This window comes from Fomitopsis serialis (genome assembly GCF_022376445.1).
Source record: "Fomitopsis serialis strain Sig1Antser10 chromosome Unknown B0H18scaffold_48, whole genome shotgun sequence".
In the NCBI taxonomy this organism is placed as follows: Eukaryota; Fungi; Basidiomycota; class Agaricomycetes; order Polyporales; family Fomitopsidaceae; genus Fomitopsis; species Fomitopsis serialis.
Window position 1 is genome coordinate 163,705 of NW_025955008.1, and position 20,854 is coordinate 184,558.

A 20,854-nucleotide genomic window follows, 5' to 3' on the forward strand; every position below is an offset into this window, starting at 1 on the left:
ATCGCGTCCCGCTGAAGGGACGTCGTGAACGGGAACGGGGGTGGAGATGGGGCGGACGGCGTGCGGGCCGATGGACCTGCAACGAAACGTGCACCCGTCCAAGCTGGAAGTGCACACGGGGCGGGGCGCCTCGCGCCCCGTCGCGCGCACATGAATCGGGGGAAGCGGGACGCAGGCGGCGCATGCAATGCGTGGCCCGCGATAGATACGGTGAACGCGAACGGGTAATCGGGTGGAGAGGGGTGACGGAGACGGGGTCCGTGGATGGGGGTGCGGAGGGCGGGAGGAGGGGCGTGCGTCGGCGTCGGAACACTGCCAGTGGCCAGCGAGGTGATGCGAAATGGGGTGGCGGGAGACGGGGATGGGTATCGGGTGATCAGGAGCGGTCGGGGACGGTTCGACTCGGCGAACCGGTCATAAGTAATAAGTGGTCTTGGTGGGGTTTGATTACAATGTTTCTGATGCGGCAACAACAATTCACGACGGCTGTACTGGGATCGAGTCGAGACGAACGGGCCGCTCAAGAGAAGTTGGACCACGAGACGACGTCCTGCCTCGCCGCGCCGGGCATGTCGAGCGTCACGGTGACGCCCAAGCTCGTCGTGCGTATCGGCCGCTCCGCCCGCAAGCCCTTAATCGGCTTGACGAACACCCACGCGGGCACCGCGCCGAGGTCGACGTCGCCCGGCGCGAACACGCTGTCCCGCCCCACGATGCACCACCCGTCGTCGAACGTGTTCACGATCGTCACGCGCTCGCCGAGGTTCAGCACGAGCTCGTCGGGGAGCGTCGGGTGGAACAGCTGGCGGACCTTGCGCTTGTTGCCCTCGTCGAACGACGACATCGCCGACGCCGTGCTCTGCCGCTTCGCGCTCGACCGGCTCGAGTACGCCGACGCGACGCTCAGGAACGACGCCGTCGACGTCGGCCGCAGCATCGAGCTGCGCGAGCTCCGGCTCGACTCCTTCGGCGACGGCGGCCCGCTGCTCAGCGACCCGTCCCGCGTGAACGGCGCGAACGGGCGCGGGAGCTTGCCCTCCGCGGCGTAGTAGTCCACTATCTCCTCCTTGGACGCGTTGTTCTTCAGCACGGCCCTTTCGGGCATGATCACGCTCTTCGTGAGCTGCGCGCGCGAGAAGCCGTTCCCCTTGGCTTGGGTCATCTGTGCAACGCTGGGGAAAGACGAGTTAGTGAAGGGCCGGGCTTTTTACGAGTGCGAGAGGAACTGGATTGCAGCATTTCCCGAGCCATGATGTTGACTGCCCTCGACCGGATCAAGGGGCGCACTCAAAATGACTCGACAGAAAAGTCTGCGTAAGTGGGCCACATCAAGAGCACTATGTGTCATCACCAAGTCGCGGCGCGTCCAATCATCCTACGCATGATTTCGTACCACAGCAAGCCAGATCGAAGAATAAGCGCCTGTAGCACGCTAGCACGCACACGCAGTCGTGGGGGGCGCATGAGACCGTATGCGCTATGCAGAAGTGCGCTGCGTGCAAGCAGCGCGCCTCTGGTCAACCGCTCAGGCACAACAGCCAACCAACGTCGCAGCGTGTCAGTAGTCGTGATTATCATGTCGAGCAACGAACAGCTTTCTGCTCGTCAGAGCGCTCGCGCGTCTGATACGGTGGGCCAGGCGCTACACTGAGTGGGACAGGCTGCGAGGAAGCGGACTCGAGAGTGCTGCCCCGGCGGGCATGTAGTGCTCTCGAGCGTGCTGCTTGGAGGGAGAGGAACGGGGAACGGAGCGCGCGAGGAGACTGATCGGCCACAGCGCGCTCCGGAACTCGGAACTCGCGAAGCACGACGCGCCCGCGCCGTGCGGCGAACTGCGAGGCGACGTCGGGCGTGCGGTCGAGGAGCGAGCGGGCCAGAAAACAGTACCCCTTGCGAAAGCCGACGCACAGAAAGACATGTATGGAGGGGCGCTCACCTTCCGTCTGCCGCTCTCGACGGCGTAGTCTCGATGCGGACCGTAGGGAAGACAGAGATGCGGCTCTGCCATGCGTCGCGTTCCCGCTTCGCGGCGCGGCGTTTCCGCCAGAAGTAGACACCGACGGCGATGGCTGCGATGCCAGCTATGGCCGCGGCTATGGCGATGCCGATGATGGGGACGACGTCCGAGCCGAGGCTGCTGTCGCCGTCGCTGCGACGGGTGAGGATGTCGCAAGCCGGCATGGTGGGTGGAGCGAGAGAGCGTGCGGGTGCGGGTGCGAGCCAGAGGTGAGGTAGGCGGCTGATCGGGGGCTGTGGAATGAGCTCGTCTTGCGGAAGAGTCGTGTCTGGCCCTTGCTGCAGTACAACCGGCTGCGCAGGCGAATATTCAGAGAGGGAAGGTGATTTTTTGAGAGAGCGTGAGGGAAAGGAGTGTCGACGGATGCGCTGTCCAGCTGGAGGGCGATCCGGGCGTGTGCCGTCGTCAAAGGGGGCTGGCCGACGACGAGCGCAGCGGGGGGGCGTGCGGAGGGAGGGAGGAAGAGAGAGAGGCGGCTTGGGCCTTCGCAACGGATCCCGGAAGGGTTCGCTTCGCGGTGATGCGACCTGTATGCTTGTGGCCGTATCGGGACACCAGATCTGGGCCGATAGCCTGCTCCCGCGCCGTTGCGTCCGGCCTTTCCTCGGCGTCGCCGTCCTCCCGCGCACTCGTCTCTCGATGACACGGCCATGTGCACGAGTGTAGCGAACAGACCTGGTGCTCGTCGACAAGCCGTCCGCCTGCGCTGTCCCCTGCGTGAGCGCGTCGCGTCGCGTGCTCGGGTGCGGATGGGGCGTGTGGAGTCCCCCCGTTTCTGCGCGCATGACGTACGACAGCCTCTGCGTGCCTCCCTGTCCGGTACGCCCTCCTCGCCGACACGGCCTCTCACCCGCATCCCGCAATGCTATATCTGTTTTGTTCGCAAACCGACCACAGTGCGACCGCTAGCAATGTTGCCATCCAACTCAGCCATCGAAATCTTGCGGTGCACTGCTTGTGCGTACACAGGCTGATCCTCGTCGATGCATCATGCTGGGCCCCAGGTGGGCAAGCGGAGAACGCGCAACTGAAATCGAGAGATGTATCGCAACGACGAACTGGTTTCAGAACTTATGGTGCAACGCGGCTGGAGGTGAGTCCACCTGTCCGTCGCGGTTACACGAAGCTGTGTCAATGCAGAAAACACCTGGGCAGCTGGACGCTACAGCGCTAGCAGCCTGCTCAGCAGACATCGCTATACGTAGCAGCACCCGAAGTCTCGACATCCTCAACCCAAGTCCAGTATGCGCACACGACGCCTCTACGCTTCCCGTATGACGTCCTGCGTCTTCTGAGGATTCGACTGTCAGTACCGTGCCATGATGCGTCTGACGCACTTTCCGAAAGAGATTGCAGTGACAGCGCTCGAACGTCGACGTCAGCGACGTGCGCTGGCCGCTGCCCGCGACAGCCAGCCTATAAGGCAATGGCCAGCGACGTCGACCCGCTCATACGCTCCCCCAGACCTCACAACAGCCACACCAACATTTCCACCAGCAGTACCCACCATGTCCGGGTCGACCCCGCCTAACCACATCATCATCAACGCGTCCGTCGCAGTCGCGCCAGGCGTCGCCATCGACGAGCACCGGCGCACCCTCGTCGGCGTCGTGCTCGACCTCTTCCAGGGCAAGCCCAGCCTCCACAAGATGTCCTTCTTCGCCGAGGACGCCGTCTACGAAGACCCGTACGTCCTCCCCCCTCCTCCCTCCGCCCCTCTCACGTCGCCCGCCGCCAGCGTCGCCAAGAGCGTCGGCCGGATCTCGATAGCAGCGCAGTTCTACGGCCTCCCCGAGCTCGTGCGCGCCTCCACCACGGAGTCCGCGCGGATCACCGCCTCCGACGCGCGCACGACCTCGTTCCACGTCCGCCAGGCGTTCACGCCGAAGCTCGTCCCGAAGACGATCGCGTTCGACACCGTCATGACGATCACCGTCGACGCCGCCGGCAAGATCGCGCACTGGCAGGACCGCCCAAGCGAGGGCATCCCCGCCGGCGGGAGCGGGCTCGCGGAGTGGATGCGGGAGACGCAGAGCGAGCTGACGAAGGCGGTGTTGACCCTTCCGAAGGACGAGGAGGAGGATTTGGAGAGGTGGAGGAGGTGGTATGGAGACGAGGTACCGAGGTGAGGGGCGAGCAAGCGGACACGAGACCTGTATGATAGACGTCACACATCGCACCGACAGCCAGGTATACCTGGGCGGACCGACTACAAAGTCGGCTTTGTTTGTGACATCCGAGTCCCTTTAGTGTCGCTGAGGGCAGAGCCCTACATATGTAGACACTACATGCGTATAATCCTTAGTGATGATGAAGTCTTCCGTCGTCGTTGTCGCGGATCTTTCTTTTGCCAATGCTTGCGAGGGCCGAGCGCTACGTCTACAAGACTAGCAGTAGAACTGTGTGTACGAGGTCGTGCAATCAGGTCCAGACTGGGCATGCACTTGTCGGGGCCGGAGCTAGACCGAGGGTATGTCATGGAGAGTAATGGAGGGCGATGCTACGCGACAAACGAACAAGAGTATAGAGTAGGGTAGTAGGACCGAGACTGGGTAGGTAACTTCCGCACGCATGTCGTCGCGCAGCATAGCCTCCCACCGAACTGTCTGGTAGAGTGCCATAGTCCCAATCGTTACCATGATATTATCCGCGCGTCGTTCGCGGTCTTCCGTCCGCCCCACTGTCCTGCTCGTCGCCGCCCTCTCCGTCGACTCCAGGTTGCTGTATGTTACCGCGAAGCGGCCCATAGCGGGGATGTACCGAAAGAGGAGCGGAATAATGGTCCAAGTCGGCGTCGCAACGGAAGCGCTGTTCGGACGTATCGAGCCCCGCGCAAACGACCGTGGATCACATCGTACGACTCGGCGGGCGAGTGTATGCGGCCTGCGACCAAACGTGAACGATACCCCGATCTCGAGGTATTCCTGTGGCAAGCTCGACCTCTGGAGAACAGGCCCGGTGCAAGACAACGACGACGGTGGCACGGCGCTCCAGTCACCCAAGAGTTGATGCCTCTCGCGACGCCAATGGCCGTAGTGAACACCTTCATGGCAGGCACCACCGACAACGCCGGCCAGAGAGCGCGCGCACTAGCAGGACCGTCCGTGAGAGACTCCCGTCGGCGTGACGATGCTAGCGGAGGGGACGCAGAAGGAGAAGTAGTGCGAGCTGATGAGGGAGGCCTTGAGCCTACCAAAGGATTGGAGGAAAGGTTCGGATTGGGAGAGGTACCGAGGACGGGAAGCATGAACGGGAACTTGTCGAGCGGCAGAGCATGGGTACTGCATTGTCGGGCACGAGGCTCACAACCAGGTGAGTGCTGTACGAGCTGGCCACCATCCATAATCCACGGCGGCTTCATACCCGTTCCCATCGGAAGACTCATCGAGCTTTATGCGGACGACAGCGATGCGCATCCCTGCACGCAGGACGTCCCGCAACGTTTTCCCATAGAAGGCTACCAGGTCTTGAAACTCGGTTTGCATACGAATGGGGCTACACCAGCTCAAAAGAAGCGTTACGGCAGGGCACCTCCCATGCAACGAGATCAAGGCCTTCGGTAATCTCTGCCAGTCAAAAGCATCCCCAGAGTCGATTTCATGGTGTGCATCGAAGTGTAGGTGCAATTCTCGCAGGCTGCTCGAATCAAGGCTCGAGATGAACAAAGGGACGATCGACCAGTCCCTTTGGGCCCAATTGCAATACAAGGAATTAAATGACAGGGTAAGGAACTTGAGGGACCGGTGATGAGACAGGCCCTGACCCATCAGCCATTCTATGCCTGCATGACCTGTTCAGCTCAACGAGATATGCAATGTTCTGTCTGACCTCTTACGTTGGGCAGCGCAATCAACTTCAAGCTCTAGCGTCTCCAGAGTTCGTCCAGATCTGTCAAACATCTCGTGCAACGCTGGCTCACCAACTTGAAAGTCCGTAGGCCAGAGGCTGGGCATCCACTGCAGCTTTCGGAGCTGTAGCTTGTAGGGTGCTGCTAGCAACATCCCCATTGAAGCTTGCAATAAAAGGCGATCGTCTATCCATCGTCCTAAGCGCAGTTCCTGGATACATATGCGGATATCGGTACTTTGCGTGCTATCCAGGTGATTGTCGTTGGGGCTCGAAGTAGTGATCACTATCCTAGAGATACACAAGGCAGCCAATGAGGGAAATGCAGAGACGAGCTGCAAGACCGCCCTGACGGTACGGACCGCAAAATGCTGCAGGACCAACGTCTTGAGCCGAGGGAAAGCAAAGACGGACGTCAAGACCCAGTTGTACGGAGTCAAAGGACACGTCGGCACGGCGTCTCAGAAACCGGAGTGATGCGCACCATTGTGCATCGTTCCCCTGCCCGTTATTACATCGGACCGGCGATCGAGAGACAACATACGCAGCTCGAGGCTTTGTAAGTGTCTGTCTTGCTGAGCCATTCTATTCATACGAGTGGCGTTGCGTTGTTCCATGGCCGTTAAGAGGTCCTCGATACGCCTATGACGGTCCTCGTAGGAATCTAAGGGGGTGTGAGACGGCTGCCGTCCGTCGAAGAAGACACCGCCGAGATGTTGCCCGTCCGCGAGCCCCAGCCGCTCTTGAGGAACTGAGTCAGGTTCATACCATGGCGGAACAAGCCTGTCCAAGAGCATCGTGATTCGATGAAAGAGCGCCACAAGTCGGTAGGACAGGGTTGCGAGTCGGCAGGACAGGGCTACGACCCGGTTAGAGAGGGCTTCGAGTCGGCAGTAGGAGAGGGTTATGAGTCGGTGGAAGAGTGCCATGAGTCGGTTGGGGAACGTCACAAGGCAAAAGGCGACGACTCCGTAGGAAAATGCTACGACTAGACCGAAGAATGCAACGAGTTGGTTGTGGAGCACCTCAAACGACGCCGAGATGAACTTGGCCGGCGCCATCAAATAATCCGTCACGATACCAGACCATTGACTCGGATACTCCCCAGCCTCGTCGTCTTCGCACATGTCGATGAGGTCGTCAAGGAACTCATAGCGGCACAAAGGGCAAGATCCATGCTGGTGCCAAAACTTTCAGTGGCTATTAGGCCAACACAAGAGCGCAACGCTCACCCAGTTGCAGATCCATTCCTTAATGCTACCAGCAGAATGGTTAGTACACTGACAGTACCGTAGTAGACAAGAGTCTAAGTGCTTACCACGTCTTGCAGAATACGTGCCCACATTGAGGGAGTTTGACAACACCTTGCGCTTCATCGAAAATCTCCACCAGCGACTCGTAACAGATTGGGCAGTCATCGGCTGGAGGAGTCTCGTGTAGCAATATCATTGGCAATGCCGCAAGGCCCGCATGAACGTCATCGAGTACCATCCACTGTTCGGACCGCAGATTAGTGAAAGGGGGAACGCTACAGGAGAGCCTGACGTACCTTCCCAGGTCCCTCAGCGTCCCGGGAAAGCATCATCTTCGTCACAAGGGGCCAGATGACGGCCACAGTAAGGACCCAGGTCCCGAAGACTAGTCCTAACAGCACCTTGGCTCTACTCCGGACATCCCCAACTACACCGAGGACGAGTAAAGTGTGCGCGACAACGGCCATGATGCTCCCGGCGATGGAGTACTTGCAGACTAGCCCAATAGCACGCCTCGCCAGGCTACCGAACCGGAGAGCGACGTCATCGTCTCGACGTTGGTACTTCCAAGCATAGAACACAAGGAGCCAAGGAACTTGCCAAGGGTTGACCATCCATAGGAAGCCGCGATATCCGTGGAATTCGGGTGCGAAGACTTTGCAGATTGGGAAGGGGTAGTGTGGATCGATGAAGAGGCGACGCAGATCCAGGAATCCGAGGTCGACCGCAACGCTGACTGCGTAGATACGAGTGAGAACGCAGATGAGAAGAAACTCGCAGAAGTAAGATTTAGGGTGGCGTGAAATGTCGCGCCAGATCATGGTTATCGCTTCGAGTAGAAGTGTCATGTTGACTTGCTGAATACTAGCCGTCGCTGCGGTTGGTAGTGGGCGAGTCGATGAGGGTAAGTTACGTGGGAGACAGAGTCCCGCTGGTCCGTTATATGTTTGACGACCCGGGAGAGGCTGACACGATGCCAGCTCGACTCCGTGTTCACGTCCCGTCAGCCTCGAGCTCAACGACTCGGAGATCTAGGATCCGCCGTCTATGCCGAATTGTCAGCCTCACCGCGAACGAACTGCAGACCTCGGCGGCCCCAAAGCTGCAGTTCTGGACCTTCTTTCGTAGTACGGTCCTGCTTGTCTAGCACCAGCGGGCGTTCAAACGTTCAGTTTCAGGTTATATGGCAGTCTGGACTTTGGAGTCTGGACGTTGCGTTGAACTATGTAAGTTAGGCAGAGAGGAGGACTGGAGGAGGAGGTAGATGCTTCGCGGTCGAGACTGACAAGTGAGACGCAACCTGCTCCAGAGGAGCTCCAAGTGCACTCTGCTCCTATCGAACGAGTCAGTCACCTGAAAATCAGAGTAGCGAGTGGAATGATCTTACGTTAGACCAATGTTGACGGCACCGGCGGCATACAGCGCCGTGCGGTACCGGTATGCCAAGTTCGAGTGGTTATGCATGCAATCTTCATACCTGGCAGTGCCAGCGTGCCGTTGAGTTTTTCCGTCCAGCCGATGCAGCGATAATGCGCTGATCTAGACTGCGTAGCAGAGTCCAAAACACGGCGTTGTGGTGGACATACCGGGCCGGCCAGCAAAGTATATAAGCATTGGGCTACCGTTACCCGCTAGTCCGTGGATGAAGATCCCGCGCCACACGCCTCAGCCACCTCGCGTCTCGCGGCCGTCGCCTTCATGCAATGCCCAATACCTCGCTCGAAACTCATCGTATGGCCTCGGCGACCTCATTTTCGGAATCTACGCGTCAAACACTACTCAGGCATGTTGTCAGAAAGGCCAAATCGAGAGGCAGCTGCGCGCAAGACCCCACAAGAGTCTGGACGAGTCGGCGAACACCCGCACGCAGCTAAACGGCGCGTGAGTGCCATACATAGTATATACATCGTGGGCCAGGAGACCAGGGTAGGGTGACTGAACTATAGTATCGCGTATACGACGCGATGGAACAGCGGCGAGTATCGACTCGACGCGCAGGTGCTTGAGGGTCGGGGCGCAGACCGGAGAGCTCGGGGGAAAAACTCTAAGGTTCGTATTTCTGTCTGTCTACTTATACATGTACATTGGTACTGATCAAATATGACGGTGTCGGATGGCGCACGTCGCACACGGTAGTCTTGAGGCTATCGCCCAAGGCGGGCGATGTTCAGCCGGTGATAAGCGACAGCGCAAGCATACAACGAGGACCGCATATCGGCCTCGAGTCTAAGGTGAGTTTTGTGAGTACAACTCTATCTATACGGATCTAACATTCCGACATATAGTATGTCCCGGACACGGAGAACTCGAGCTCAGGAGTCAAGACCGTTCAAGTGGGTTCATCACTCGGGTGCACATACTGTACAGTGTGCAATTATCAATGGTCGTGAATCTTGGCTCCAGGCCTTGGTACTGATGCAATGGTAGACCCTTGATGCACTCATGAAATATTGCATACAGCGTAGAATACCATTTGATTGTTAGGTGTGAGATTATACCCAACAGTCATGAACTTGAAGACCACTGTATCGGCTCGGCTGGACTTCCTACGAGCAGTAATATTATATCGACAGTGATACATATATGAAGATTGAATATAGTGTCACGGTGCGACGTAACTTATAATGTGGTGAACCAGTACTTATCCCATATGCCCGGGACTGCTCGCGCGAGTACAGAAGGACGAAAGGACAACAACACTAGCATTGAAGACTCACTATACAAACAGCTTCAACCCTGGCTCAATCAACCACTCATAGCACCCTCCAGCCTCCCGACACGCGATATGTGACACACACACGCCGTTTACGCTGCGTGCGGGTGTTCGCCGACTCATCCAGACTCTTGTGGGGTCTTGCGCGCAGCTGCCTCTCGATTTGGCCTTTCTGACAACATGCCTGAGTAGTGTTTGACGCGTAGATTCCGAAAATGAGGTCGCCGAGGCCATACGATGGGTTTCGAGCGAGGTATTGGGCATTGCATGAAGGCGACGGCCGCGAGACGCGAGGTGGCTGAGGCGTGTGGCGCGGGACCTTCATCCACGGACTAGCGGGTAACGGTATTGGGCTGCCAGAAGCTAGAGCGATAGCATTGATGTTTGCAGTGAGATGTCATATAGAACACTAGTATCGAAGGAGTGCTGCATACGTTCACCTTTGTAAGTAGGAACTCACGAGCGCAATACTTCGAACATGCCCTCCCCAGAGTTGATCGTCGGGACCTAAGAACACAACCTCGATCACCTCTAGTACGTTGACACTCGACCTCTCAGAACATGAACTTCTTCGCTGAGAATGCCGTCTACAAAAACCCGTACGTACATTCACCTCTCCTCACGCCGCCACCCTCTCACACAGCCCGCCCGCCGCCAGCGTGGCGAAGAGCGGATGTCGATAGCAGCGCAGTTCTACGGCCTCTCCGAGCTCGTCCGCGCCTGCACCACGGAGTACGCGCGGATCACCGCCTCCGACGCGCGCACGACTTCCCTCCATGTCCTCCAGGAGTTCACGCCGAAACTCGTCCCGAAGACGATCTCGGTCGGCACCGTCATGACGATCGCCGTCGACGCAGCCGGCAAGATCGCGCACACTGGCAGGACCGCCCGAGCGAGGGCATCCCCGACGGCGGGAGCGAGCTGGCGGAGTGGATGCGGGAGACGCAAAGCGAGCTGACAAAGGCGGTGTTGACGCTGCCGAAGGACGAAGAGGAGGATTTGGAGAGGTGGAGGGGTGGTATGGAGACGCAGTACCGAGGTGAGGGGTGAGCAGGCGGACACGAGGCCTGTATGATGGTCGTCGCACGTCGCACTGACGGTCAGGTATGTCTTCGGCGAACCGACTACGAGGTATTGCCCAAGTCAGAACGGAAGCGCTGCTCGGAAGTATCGAATACCGTGCAAACGACTGCGAGTTGCATCCTGGTACGAGGTGGGTATGCGGCCGGGAGAACATCCCTTGTGCAAGACAGCGACGACCGGTGCACGGCACTCCAGTCATCCAGGAGTTCATGTCATTGGAGTTCATGTCATAGCTCGTGACGTGGATGGCCGTATTGGACACTGTCGATGACGCCGGCCAGAGAGCGTGTGGACTAGCAGGACCGTCGGGTGAAGAGAGTCTCATCAGCACGACGATGCTAGTGGAGGTGACACGGAAGGAGACGCAGAGCGAGCTGAGGAAGGAGATCTTGAGCCTATCGAGGGATTGAAGAAATGATTCGGGTAAGGAGAGATACCGAGGACGGGAAGCATAAACGGGAAAGTGGCGAGCGGCAGAGCACGAGTGTCATCGGGCACCAGGCTCACAACCAGGTGAGTGCTGGGCGAGCTGGCCACCATCGATTGTCCACAACGGCTTCAAACCAGCCTCCGCCGGAGCGAGAGTAAGATTCATAATCGAGCGCTTTGCAAACGACAGCGATGCGCATCCCTGCATGCAGGGCGTCCTGTAACTTTTTCCGGTAGATGGGAGCCAAGTCTGGTAACTTGGTTTGCCGATGAGTGGGGATGCACCAACTCAATGTCAGCGTCACGGCGGGGCACCTCCGATGCAACGAAACCAAGGCCTTCGGCAACTCCACCCAGTCAACGGCATACTGAGAGTCACTTTCGTCAAACGCATCGAAGTGTAGGTTCAATTCTCGCAGGCTGCTCGAATCAAGGCTCGAGATGAACAAAGGGATGATCGACCCGCGGTTCGTGCGGGGACTGTACATGAGGTCGAATGACAGGATAAGGATCTTGAGGGACCGGTGGTGAGACAAGCCCTGGCTCATCAGCCAATCTATGCCTGCGTGACCTGTTCAGTTCAACGAGACATGCGACTAGTTTGGGCTCTTACGTTGGGCAGCCTCGTCAACCTCGAGTTCCAGCATCTCCAGAGTCCGTGCAGATCTGTGAAATATCTCGTTCAACGCATGCCCACCGAAGTCTGCCTGCCGGAGCCTAGGTATCCACAGCAGCCTTCGTAGCTCTAGCTCGTAGGGGGCTTCTAAGAATGCATTCATTGCGTCTTGCAATGGAACGGGATTGCCTAACCAGCGTTCGAAGCGCAATTCCTGGATGCATACGCGGATATCGGTGCTCTGGGTGGTATCCCGGTGGACGTCGTCGAGGATCAGGTCGTTGATTTCAGAGATCCGCAGAGTAGTCAAGGAAGGAAATGCAGAGATGAGTTGCAATACCTCCCTGACAGTACGGACCGATGTTCGCTGCAGGACCAACGTCTTGAGCCGAGGGAAAGCACAGACGGACGTAAAGACGCCGCGAAGATCAACGTCGGTATCGGCGCCTTTCGGACTGGCCAGATCCAGGAAGTTCTGCCACTCAAATTGACGCACAACCAGAGTATCGGTGTTGGGGATGTGGCGCAGAATCTGGCATAGCAAGTCGTAGCGCTGCCCCTTCCGTCTGCCCCTCTGCCGAAGACCCATCGTCGGCAAATGCAGTTCCCGTACGAGGGCACCTACGCCCACACCGCCGGATGCTTCTGAGGTCGACTCGAGCACGGCGAGAAAGCGCAGACAGTGTCGTACTTTCTTTAACTTGACTGTTCTGAAGAAGTGCAGACGCGCTGTCGGGAGCCAAGCGGAGCAAGTCTGGCTACACGTCTTCAGTGCGGAAGGGTCGTCGTGTAGGTGGTCCAGCACTTGTTCTTGAATTTCGATTGGCAGCTCTGGGGCTGGCATGTCGAGACTTTCGATGTCCTCGAACGATGCTGATGATTGACCAGGTAAGTTCTATCATGGGCGAGAATTGCACACTTACTAGTTAATAACAAGCCTGCAGCCTGCCGTTGTCTTCGAGGGCAAGCGTTATATGTCCAGTATCTGCGTGCTTTCTGTTCGCCGGACTCGTTGCAGAAAGCTGAGGGCCCGGGTCGATTACAGCTACAGTACGAGGTGACAGTAGTAGTAAGAATTCGGGTACGTCTCGTTTGGGTCCTTCGTGGCCGGCAATTCCCGACTGCCCATCGACTCGGATGCAGCCGCCACTGCCACTGGCAGTCATCACCGGCACCTCGTACGCGTCTTGAGCTTGTTGGCAAACGTGTCGACGTTGCGAGCACCGTCCTCCCACGAAGAACTCGTGTTGGTCCAAGAATCTTGTCGTGCAGGGACCTTCAAGTTTCCAGTCAATTTGACATCTTGGACTGAACATTTGGTGGGCCGGAGCAACTAACCGCGCGAGCCATGTGTAGGTAGATCACAGCTGTCGCTGGCGCACCAATATCGGTCAAGCATCAAGCTCGAAGGCCACCGAGGAGGTGCTGCATAACGCAGTAAGTCGCCAATCATTGAATAAGTGTATGGCATCAGGAGCTCACGACGCTCATCGGCATTTGCAGATATTGTAGTCACTGAGACATAATGCATAATGCCCCGCCCGGAGCTGCGCATTGAGATCCAAGAACACATCCTCGATCACCTCTACGATGATCCTCCGACCCTCAGAGCGTGCTGTCTCACTTGCTCTGCTTGGGTCCCGACGACGCGACTGCATATCTTCAGGGCCGTCAAGTTGCGTAACACGAGGAACTGTCTGCGCTTCTTTGGCACTCTGGAATCGACCTCAGAGGCACACAGCGGTGGAGGCGTAGGCGCCCTTATCCGCGAACTGAAGCTGCCGACTATGAAACTCTGTCAGGAGGACAGGAAGAAAGGGATGCCCTTAGACTTGGTGTGCCAGGTCCTACGCCATCTTCCCAACGTTGAGGTCCTCATCATGGAACGCTTTGACTGGCGCAGTCTCGCGGAATCTCTCATTCCGGATGACTCCAAGGTTAGCCTGGTGCACGCAATACGTTCCGTCTTCCCTTTCCCCCGCTTGAGCAGGTTGGTTCTACGGAGCATGACCATTCGGTCGCCCTCGGAGGTCCTACAGCTCATCTCTACGTTTCCCTCTATGGCTTTCCTGTAACTTTCCGGGATCACCGGTGGTTCCAGAACAGGCGGCCCTTACGCGACCATTACTCGTTGCAAGACCGCCCGCATCCACATTCAAGAGCTGGTTGTAGACAGCTGGACTAGCTCGCCACCTGTTCTTGACAAAATATTGAAGGGCTTGTTGAAGCCTCCTTTCGACCTGCGGCCGAGAACACTGCGGTGGAAGTGTTCCGATGGGATGAGAGCCTCGAATGACTCGGGTACGCCGGCGTTGACTGAGATGTTCCGTAGAGTTGAGGAGACGCTCAAGAAATTTGAGGTTAACTTTGACCGCGACGGTATGACCCAGTCTGCCTTGCATATTCTGACTCAGCTTATGATGATATCGTGTATAGGATGGTTGAGGAAAAACGACATCTCTCGGCATCATTCGCTGACTGTCCTCACTCTGACGTTTCGCTTCTCCCGATATCGCCCAGCTATTTGACCATCTATCCCCGCATTTATCTCGCAGATCAACTCGGTTAGCCTGCGGGAAGTGAAGCTGCAATTTGAAGACCTCAATTCCCGCCTCCACTGGGGTTTTGTCACCTGGAAGGAGATGACGGAGGCCCTCTTGTCCCTGCATGAGAGGTATCCATCTGCAACAGTCGCATTCACGTTCACGTTCGCGTACTATTGGGACGTGCCGTCTATTGTCGACCCTCTGAAGGCGCGCATCAAACGTGTCATTGAGGCGGGGATGCGCGTGTCTGTCGTACTTACGGGACGCCGTAATACTATCAGCTACCGTCCGTCCTCACATGGTGCTCGGGACGTTGTGTGGTCGCCAGTGTGGTCGAAACAGACATGGCTGTCGGTGTAGTATCGTGGACGTGTTTAGCCCCTATTACTCGCTCTATTGAACAGTCCGGTGCCTGCATGTACCGTACAATGAACAACATATCCTTCGAATTGCTGTGGAGGGCATCGCCATCGCGACAACTCATGAGCACTCGGCCACGGACTCTAGAGTCCTGTTGAAGCTCAAGTATGCTGAGTACTCGAACGCAACTCGCAGCAATGACGAACAAACGAGATGCAAGTAGCCGAGGACTCACCGTCAATCTCTCTGTCCACGAGTATGAAGCCAATATGGGGAGGCCACAGTATGAGAAACATTGCTGCGACGATATGTACGTGCGACTCATCCATCGGTGTCGTACTACCATCATACTCGCATCGTGCACAGTCCCAACTCCCCTGGTTTACGCACTCCGCATGAACATCAAGACAGCTTCGTATGTCGCCCATGCAATCGCCGAATTTAATGGCTTGCGCGAGAGCCTGAGGAGAGCACCATCGAAGAATCCGAGTAGCCCGCGCTCCTATCAAATACCGGAACATCGTGCATGAGGATGAAGAACGAAGCGTGGCAGGCGTTTCACGCACCCGTTGGATCGTAAGAATGCTCCGATTGAAACCTTGGTATTTCGCATCGGTGCGGACTTGCATCTTTGTCTAGAAGAATCACCCGTAAGAGAACATAACTGTAATAAGAAAGAACGCGCCTTCACGACGTCCAGCGGATGAGTAGCCAGCGTCGCGAGGGCGCCTGAGGTTGCAGCTGACAACCCGTGCACAATTCCGGACTGCGCTGATGAGGTAGGCGATGCAAGGATTGCTGACGAAGACAGGTCAGTTCCAGGTCGGCTGTACATGCATCATGGTTCGGATACGTACATAATTCATGCTTCAGCTGTTCGTAACAGAGGACGAAAAGCCCCGCATACGGAGCATCGCGGAGAGAGGTAGCGACTACGCCACGAAAGAGCTCAGACGGCCCTGCGCGTGTCAAGGAGCCTATCGCGCTAGTCATGCTGCTGTACTGGTAAAGTTTGCTCTGCATCGCGTGTGGTGGATGTCAAGATATTAGAATTAGTGAATGCGGCAGCGCACCTCGTACCGAGCTTTCAGCACGGTGAACGGGTTCAGTAGCGCGCCGACCGCCACGCGAGTAAAGGCTCCGGCGAGAAGGTTTCCCTGCTTGTTCAATTTTGGGAGGACTGAGCCTGAACTTGTACGCTCTGACCCGGCGGCGAAGTAGGCGGTCGTAGCAAGCGTTGTACGTATTTGGTTCATGCCGGCGAAGTAGAGCGCGACACCGGGGACGTTACTGACCAACATTGAGTCATGGCTGGTGAGTCTAAGGAGATCGGGGACGTACCGCAAAAGTGTTGGCGCCGTTCCTCGCCATAGTCCAAGTACGCCGTCTGTACGCACGATGTCGCGTACAAGTGAGACAACTGTACCTGTATGGCTAGAGAAGATGACTTCAGGATCCACGTCAAACGTGAATAACATACCGTGATGTTGACACCCTCCCATCCCCCTGCTGCATGCGCGTCTTCAGCAGGTCAACTAGTGCACGCACTCAGAATGTTACCACTGGACGGCATCCTACTAGATGTTCAGCAACACTCACGCGGCTGCAATGTTATGGTAGAGGCCAGGCCGGAAATGGCTCCTAGAGCTAGTGTCATCCCCTCGATTGAAGCAACGGACACATGCATAGAGCCGTACCAGAGAGAAGGTGCTGCCCCGCATTGCTCATCAATCCGTGAAGAGTATTGAGCGCGTCCGGCAACTTGAAGACTTCAGTCCTGCACCGCGGCTTGAAATGACAGTAGATCTATGTTGCAGTGGTAGTTCTTGTCAAGAAAAGAAAGCAGATTACAGAGCTCGAGGAAGGAGTTGACTAGATTGCATTCGCTCGGATGCGAGCTTGAGCGACAAACTGAGCCTGCTGCCGCGTGGAGTCGTCAGCTTCAGTCGCGATCACGTGTGCAGCAGGAGGCGCGTTGCAGGACGCGTTTCGTTCACATTCGGGTGCACACTTCAGCTTCAGCGGCATATCGGCTCTATGCAGCGGGTCACGTATATAAGGTTTGAAGAGCATAAGATTCGATATAATCCATGTTACGCATCGAACCCAACCGTATTACATAGACGCAATGCACAAGATTGGCGACAGGCGGCAGAACGTGCCAATGACACTTGATCAGCACATACAGGGACACGAACCCAAGACAAAGGAATCGTTTGGCCCTTTCATATGACTTTGCTTCTCCCGCGCATCTGTGAAGGCGTTAAGTACAGGGCACTGCTGCGTATGAGAGAAGGACACACCGAATGAACATTGTCCAAGGTTTCCTCGCATCATCTTCGTCTCGTCTTCGCATAGTTCGTGTTGCTTCGACTAGCTCCGCACAATATTGTCCGCTCTAAAACAGCCTATGAGTAACGGGTGAGCATTCTCAGAGGAATAGCACGAACCGTGAAGTTGTTCAACAGGAATCATATGTTCCGATACCAACGATCTGTCGGGGATGTGGTCCGTCTGGTGTGGGTCTGCGTGTCGGACTACGTGTCTTTTCCACGGCACGCTGACCAGTTAGAGATTGTGTCCTTGCAAAGATCCGTTGTAAGTAACAGATCACGGTGCACCGACTAGAATAAGGATGGTCAATGATTTTGATGTTTTAGGATGCTGCGACGAAAGTGCAAACCTGTCGACCCATCGCACATTCCCCCGCTTGAGATGCTACAATACCCTTCGCCGGTGAGCGCCCGAGCGCTGAGATCCTGACGAGCCCCGCGAAACTCGACTGATGACTCGACATGTCAGAATCCACCTCCTGTGAGAGAAATCAGTTCCCCTATAGCGAATGCACGGAGTGAGAAAGCGACTACATACCATGAAGGGCATTAAACCCATGCGTTCGCATGCCCGCCACTTTGGGCTCCCGTCCCGGTTCTTCTCCTGCAATTGATCTCCTCTCTGCGCTGCCCCCCCTGCCCTTGACCTCATCTCACCTTGTCCCCATACGCGCCTCAATCGCCACCCGTCGCACTCCCCCCTCCGCCTCCGCTTCCTTCTCCCCCCTCTCCATCCTCCTTCCCCTCAGGGCCGCCGGACAACCGGCGAACCCAGTCTCGCATTCCCTCGGAAAGCCTTGACCTTGTTCTCCAACACCGAAATCTGCTCGTCCTTCGCCCGATTCTCGCCCTCGAGCTTGGCGATCATCTCGTCCTTCACCAGACCCTCGAGGTTAGCAAAATCGATCGATCCGTAGAAGGCGTCTACCGAGTTTTGCAGAGTGGTGTTCTCGTTCCTGAGCGTGATGATGATCTCGTCCTTCCCGACTGCGTCGTCCTGCAGCCCGCGGATCTGGTTCTCCAGGGTGGCGATGACCTTGATCTTCGCCAGGTACTTGAGGTTCGCCAGATCAAAGGCACCGTGGAAGGCGTCGATCGACTTCTGGAGAGTGACGTTCTGGTTCTTGAGGGTGATGATAGCCTCGTCCTTCTCGAGTACGTCGTTCCGCAGACCGTGGACCCGGTCTTGAAGCGTCGCAATTGTCTTGTTGTTAACCGAGTATTCGAGGTTTGCGAAGTCGATGGAACCCCAGAAAGCGTCAATCGAGTTCTGAAGAGAGGTGTTCGAGTTCTGAAGAGAGGCGTTCGAGTCCTGAAGAGCAGTGCACGAGTCCTGAAGAGCAGTGTACGAGCCCTGAAGAGCAGCGCACGAGTCCTGAAGAGCAGTGTGGGAGACCTGAAGAGCAGAGTACGAGGTCTGAAGCGTGGAGATCTGGCTGTTGAGCGTGGCGATGGTCGCATTCTTGTCGACGACGTTGTTCTGCAAGCTGTGAACCTTGTATTGAAGCGCGTCCATCTTCGTGTCCATCTCCAAGTTCTCGATTTTCTCGTCCCTGAGAACGTCCATGAGAACGTCCGTGTATCCATGCAGGTCCGTGATCTGCCGGCCCATGTTCTCGATCTGTTGATCCTTGTCCAGCCCTGCGCGGCGCAACTCGTCGTTCTCCTCGCGGAGCCTAGCAGCCTCCATCTTTGCACAGTCCCGGTCGCTAATCAAGTCGTCCTCCCTGCTCAGAAGCTTGATAACCTTCACGGCTTCGCGAGCATTGGCGCCGAGAAGACGTTCCTTGTCGATGTTGAGCTCCACGATCATAGCGTCCTTGTCCTCCGCTGCCCGGATCAGTGCACGTTTCTCCTTTTCAAGCTGGGAAGCCAAGGTGCCCCTCGCGCAGACGTCGGAGTGCGCAGCGTCGAGTGTCCCTTGAAGTGCTTTCGCCTCGCGCTGCTGCCTGTTGAACTGCAGCAGCATCTTGGTGAGCTTCTGGGAAACGGACATCGTGTCGTTGTTTAGACGAAGACCAGCGGAGTGAGCAACCTCTTTGTATGCGTTCTTGATGAGTATCTCCAGCTCATAGTGTTCGCGCGTCTCAGCCTTTAGCCGTTCCTCCAGTTCCGAGCACTTGTCCGTCTCAGCGTTGAGGAGATCCTCCTGTGCCAGACGACTACGCTTCTCGACCTGGAGAAGACCATTGAGTCCTGCGCGACCGAGCTTCTCAGTCTCAAGGCGGCCCTCGAGTTCCGTGCGTTCGTGTCTCTCAGTCTGCAAGAGGCGTTCCATGGTGGCGAGGTCGTCCGTGAGCGAGAAGACGCGCAGTTCCAAAGCGAGATTCTCCTCGTTGGCCTCTTCCAGACTCGAAAGGACGTGTCCGTATCTGACCTGCTCGACCTCGAGATCGCTCTTGAGGCGCTTGTATGAAGAGACGATGCTCGTATGCCGGCAGTTGAGACGAGCCAGGTTCCGCCTCTGTCGCTTGGAGAATTGGCGGTGCTCCGTGAGCGTATCGCGCAAGACGAGAATGTCGGCTAGGAGCTTTGCAGACGTCAGTAACCGCAGGGAAGTCGATGCATGGTAGTACCTGAGAGCGAGACTTTCTCTCTTTGTACGCCTGGATTGCTTTGTTCATATACCCAAGAAAGGTGATGCGAAGTGTCTGGATCTTCCGAATCAATGAGCACGGGTTTGGGATCGATGCAGTGAACATACCTCCGACATGCCGTTTGATTTGCCAACCAAAACGCTCTCACCATAAACGTAGCGCAACAGACGGGGTATGACGCTGATGTAGACCGCATAGTATACGACCATTCCGTAGGCCAGAAGAAAGCCAATGGAGATAGCTGGACCGCACGTACGCTCAAGTGAGTCCGAGACGGCCTTCAGGGGTCCATCCAACAAGAGCGAGTGTACCAGAGCCACGGCGACGAGGGAGGACAGCCCTCTACCGAAGGGCCATACGATAGTAGTCTTCTTTCGCATGATTGGCAGTAGGTAGTGAGCGTGGTAGTGAGCGTGTTGCTGCGCGAGCAGATGGTGGAGAAGGAGGAACGGACGAAGAGACGATACCTGGGGTGTCCCACCATTTATCAGCATCCCGATGCTGACGGCAGGCCTGCATTAGATGCCAGCCTCCGCGGTCCAGGGTTCGTCTCGCTAGAGAAATTGCAGTAGGCTGGTTACAGTTCTCCCCGCATGAGGCTGACATGGTCGTGACCCTGACGGGAGTTGGAAACCCGATGAGCAACATGGTCTGCATCGTGCTTGTATGACGTGTCATGCTGTCTTCAAGCAAGGCTGGCTGGGAGGGCGGAACCCATGAGCAGCAAGTATAGAGGTAGACCAAGTGAATCAAGTTCTCGATCCGCCAGCAATGAGAACCCTTAGGCTTGAGGAAGCCGCAAGCGTGCATGGTCACATGACCGCGCAGAGTGCCTAATTTGGAGCGCCGAAGGCCATCCACAACACCTTCCAAATCGAGCGTGTGCCACATCCACATCCCGACCTAATCCCGACAGTCTCTAACGCTGGTCAGTAGCATGGCGTCACATCCAATTTCAACCCGTTTCTCGTTTCTGATACTACTTGCCAATAGGAGTATTGGTACAAAAACAGGTGGTCGCTGCAGAGCTGGAAACTAGATGAACTGGTGAGAAAGATGTC

At 56.7% G+C, this 20,854-nt stretch overlaps 8 protein-coding genes across 8 annotated transcripts; 1 reads left to right on the forward strand and 7 right to left on the reverse strand.

The window, feature by feature from the left end:
- Positions 1–520: 520 nt before the first annotated feature.
- B0H18DRAFT_955946 (uncharacterized protein) lies at positions 521–2,181 on the reverse strand (the record flags this gene model as incomplete). Its single annotated transcript, XM_048042417.1, has 2 exons — positions 521–1,172; positions 1,937–2,181. The coding sequence occupies 2 exons, from the start codon at positions 2,179–2,181 to the stop codon at positions 521–523; spliced, it is 897 nt and encodes a 298-aa protein (XP_047891827.1).
- A 989-nt stretch (positions 2,182–3,170) lies between these two features.
- Positions 3,171–4,101, forward strand: B0H18DRAFT_909923 (uncharacterized protein; the record flags this gene model as incomplete). Its single annotated transcript, XM_048041537.1, has 3 exons — positions 3,171–3,322; positions 3,374–3,704; positions 3,756–4,101. Coding segments are annotated over exons 2-3 (525 nt in total), but the record flags the coding sequence as incomplete, so codon positions are not given.
- A 1,041-nt stretch (positions 4,102–5,142) lies between these two features.
- On the reverse strand, positions 5,143–6,174 carry B0H18DRAFT_474251 (uncharacterized protein). Its single transcript, XM_048038217.1, has 2 exons — positions 5,853–6,174; positions 5,143–5,798 (listed from the first exon to the last, which is right to left on the reverse strand). The coding sequence occupies exons 1-2, from the start codon at positions 6,022–6,024 to the stop codon at positions 5,320–5,322; spliced, it is 651 nt and encodes a 216-aa protein (XP_047891829.1). The 5' UTR covers positions 6,025–6,174; the 3' UTR covers positions 5,143–5,319.
- A 990-nt stretch (positions 6,175–7,164) lies between these two features.
- B0H18DRAFT_1015488 (uncharacterized protein) lies at positions 7,165–7,527 on the reverse strand. Its single transcript, XM_048029209.1, has 2 exons — positions 7,413–7,527; positions 7,165–7,357 (listed from the first exon to the last, which is right to left on the reverse strand). Exons 1-2 carry the CDS (start codon positions 7,446–7,448, stop codon positions 7,178–7,180), a joined length of 216 nt encoding a protein of 71 aa, XP_047891830.1. The 5' UTR covers positions 7,449–7,527; the 3' UTR covers positions 7,165–7,177.
- A 2,818-nt stretch (positions 7,528–10,345) lies between these two features.
- B0H18DRAFT_474271 (uncharacterized protein) lies at positions 10,346–11,587 on the reverse strand. Its single transcript, XM_048038219.1, has one exon. It carries the CDS (start codon positions 11,235–11,237, stop codon positions 10,449–10,451), a length of 789 nt encoding a protein of 262 aa, XP_047891831.1. The 5' UTR covers positions 11,238–11,587; the 3' UTR covers positions 10,346–10,448.
- B0H18DRAFT_474257 (uncharacterized protein) lies at positions 11,327–13,039 on the reverse strand. Its single transcript, XM_048038218.1, has 3 exons — positions 12,881–13,039; positions 11,955–12,830; positions 11,327–11,903 (listed from the first exon to the last, which is right to left on the reverse strand). Exons 2-3 carry the CDS (start codon positions 12,799–12,801, stop codon positions 11,416–11,418), a joined length of 1,335 nt encoding a protein of 444 aa, XP_047891832.1. The 5' UTR covers positions 12,802–12,830; positions 12,881–13,039; the 3' UTR covers positions 11,327–11,415.
- A 2,095-nt stretch (positions 13,040–15,134) lies between these two features.
- On the reverse strand, positions 15,135–16,763 carry B0H18DRAFT_1015513 (mitochondrial carrier domain-containing protein). The gene is made up of 9 exons (XM_048029210.1): positions 16,561–16,763; positions 16,463–16,504; positions 16,344–16,398; positions 16,205–16,297; positions 15,937–16,153; positions 15,721–15,880; positions 15,549–15,661; positions 15,430–15,498; positions 15,135–15,365 (listed from the first exon to the last, which is right to left on the reverse strand). The coding sequence occupies exons 1-9, from the start codon at positions 16,589–16,591 to the stop codon at positions 15,246–15,248; spliced, it is 900 nt and encodes a 299-aa protein (XP_047891833.1). The 5' UTR covers positions 16,592–16,763; the 3' UTR covers positions 15,135–15,245.
- Positions 16,764–17,941: 1,178 nt separating this feature from the next.
- On the reverse strand, positions 17,942–20,173 carry B0H18DRAFT_1212297 (uncharacterized protein; the record flags this gene model as incomplete). The annotated part of the gene is made up of 3 exons (XM_048036466.1): positions 17,942–19,726; positions 19,773–19,853; positions 19,901–20,173. 3 exons carry the CDS (start codon positions 20,171–20,173, stop codon positions 17,942–17,944), a joined length of 2,139 nt encoding a protein of 712 aa, XP_047891834.1.
- Between the last annotated feature and the right edge of the window lie 681 nt (positions 20,174–20,854).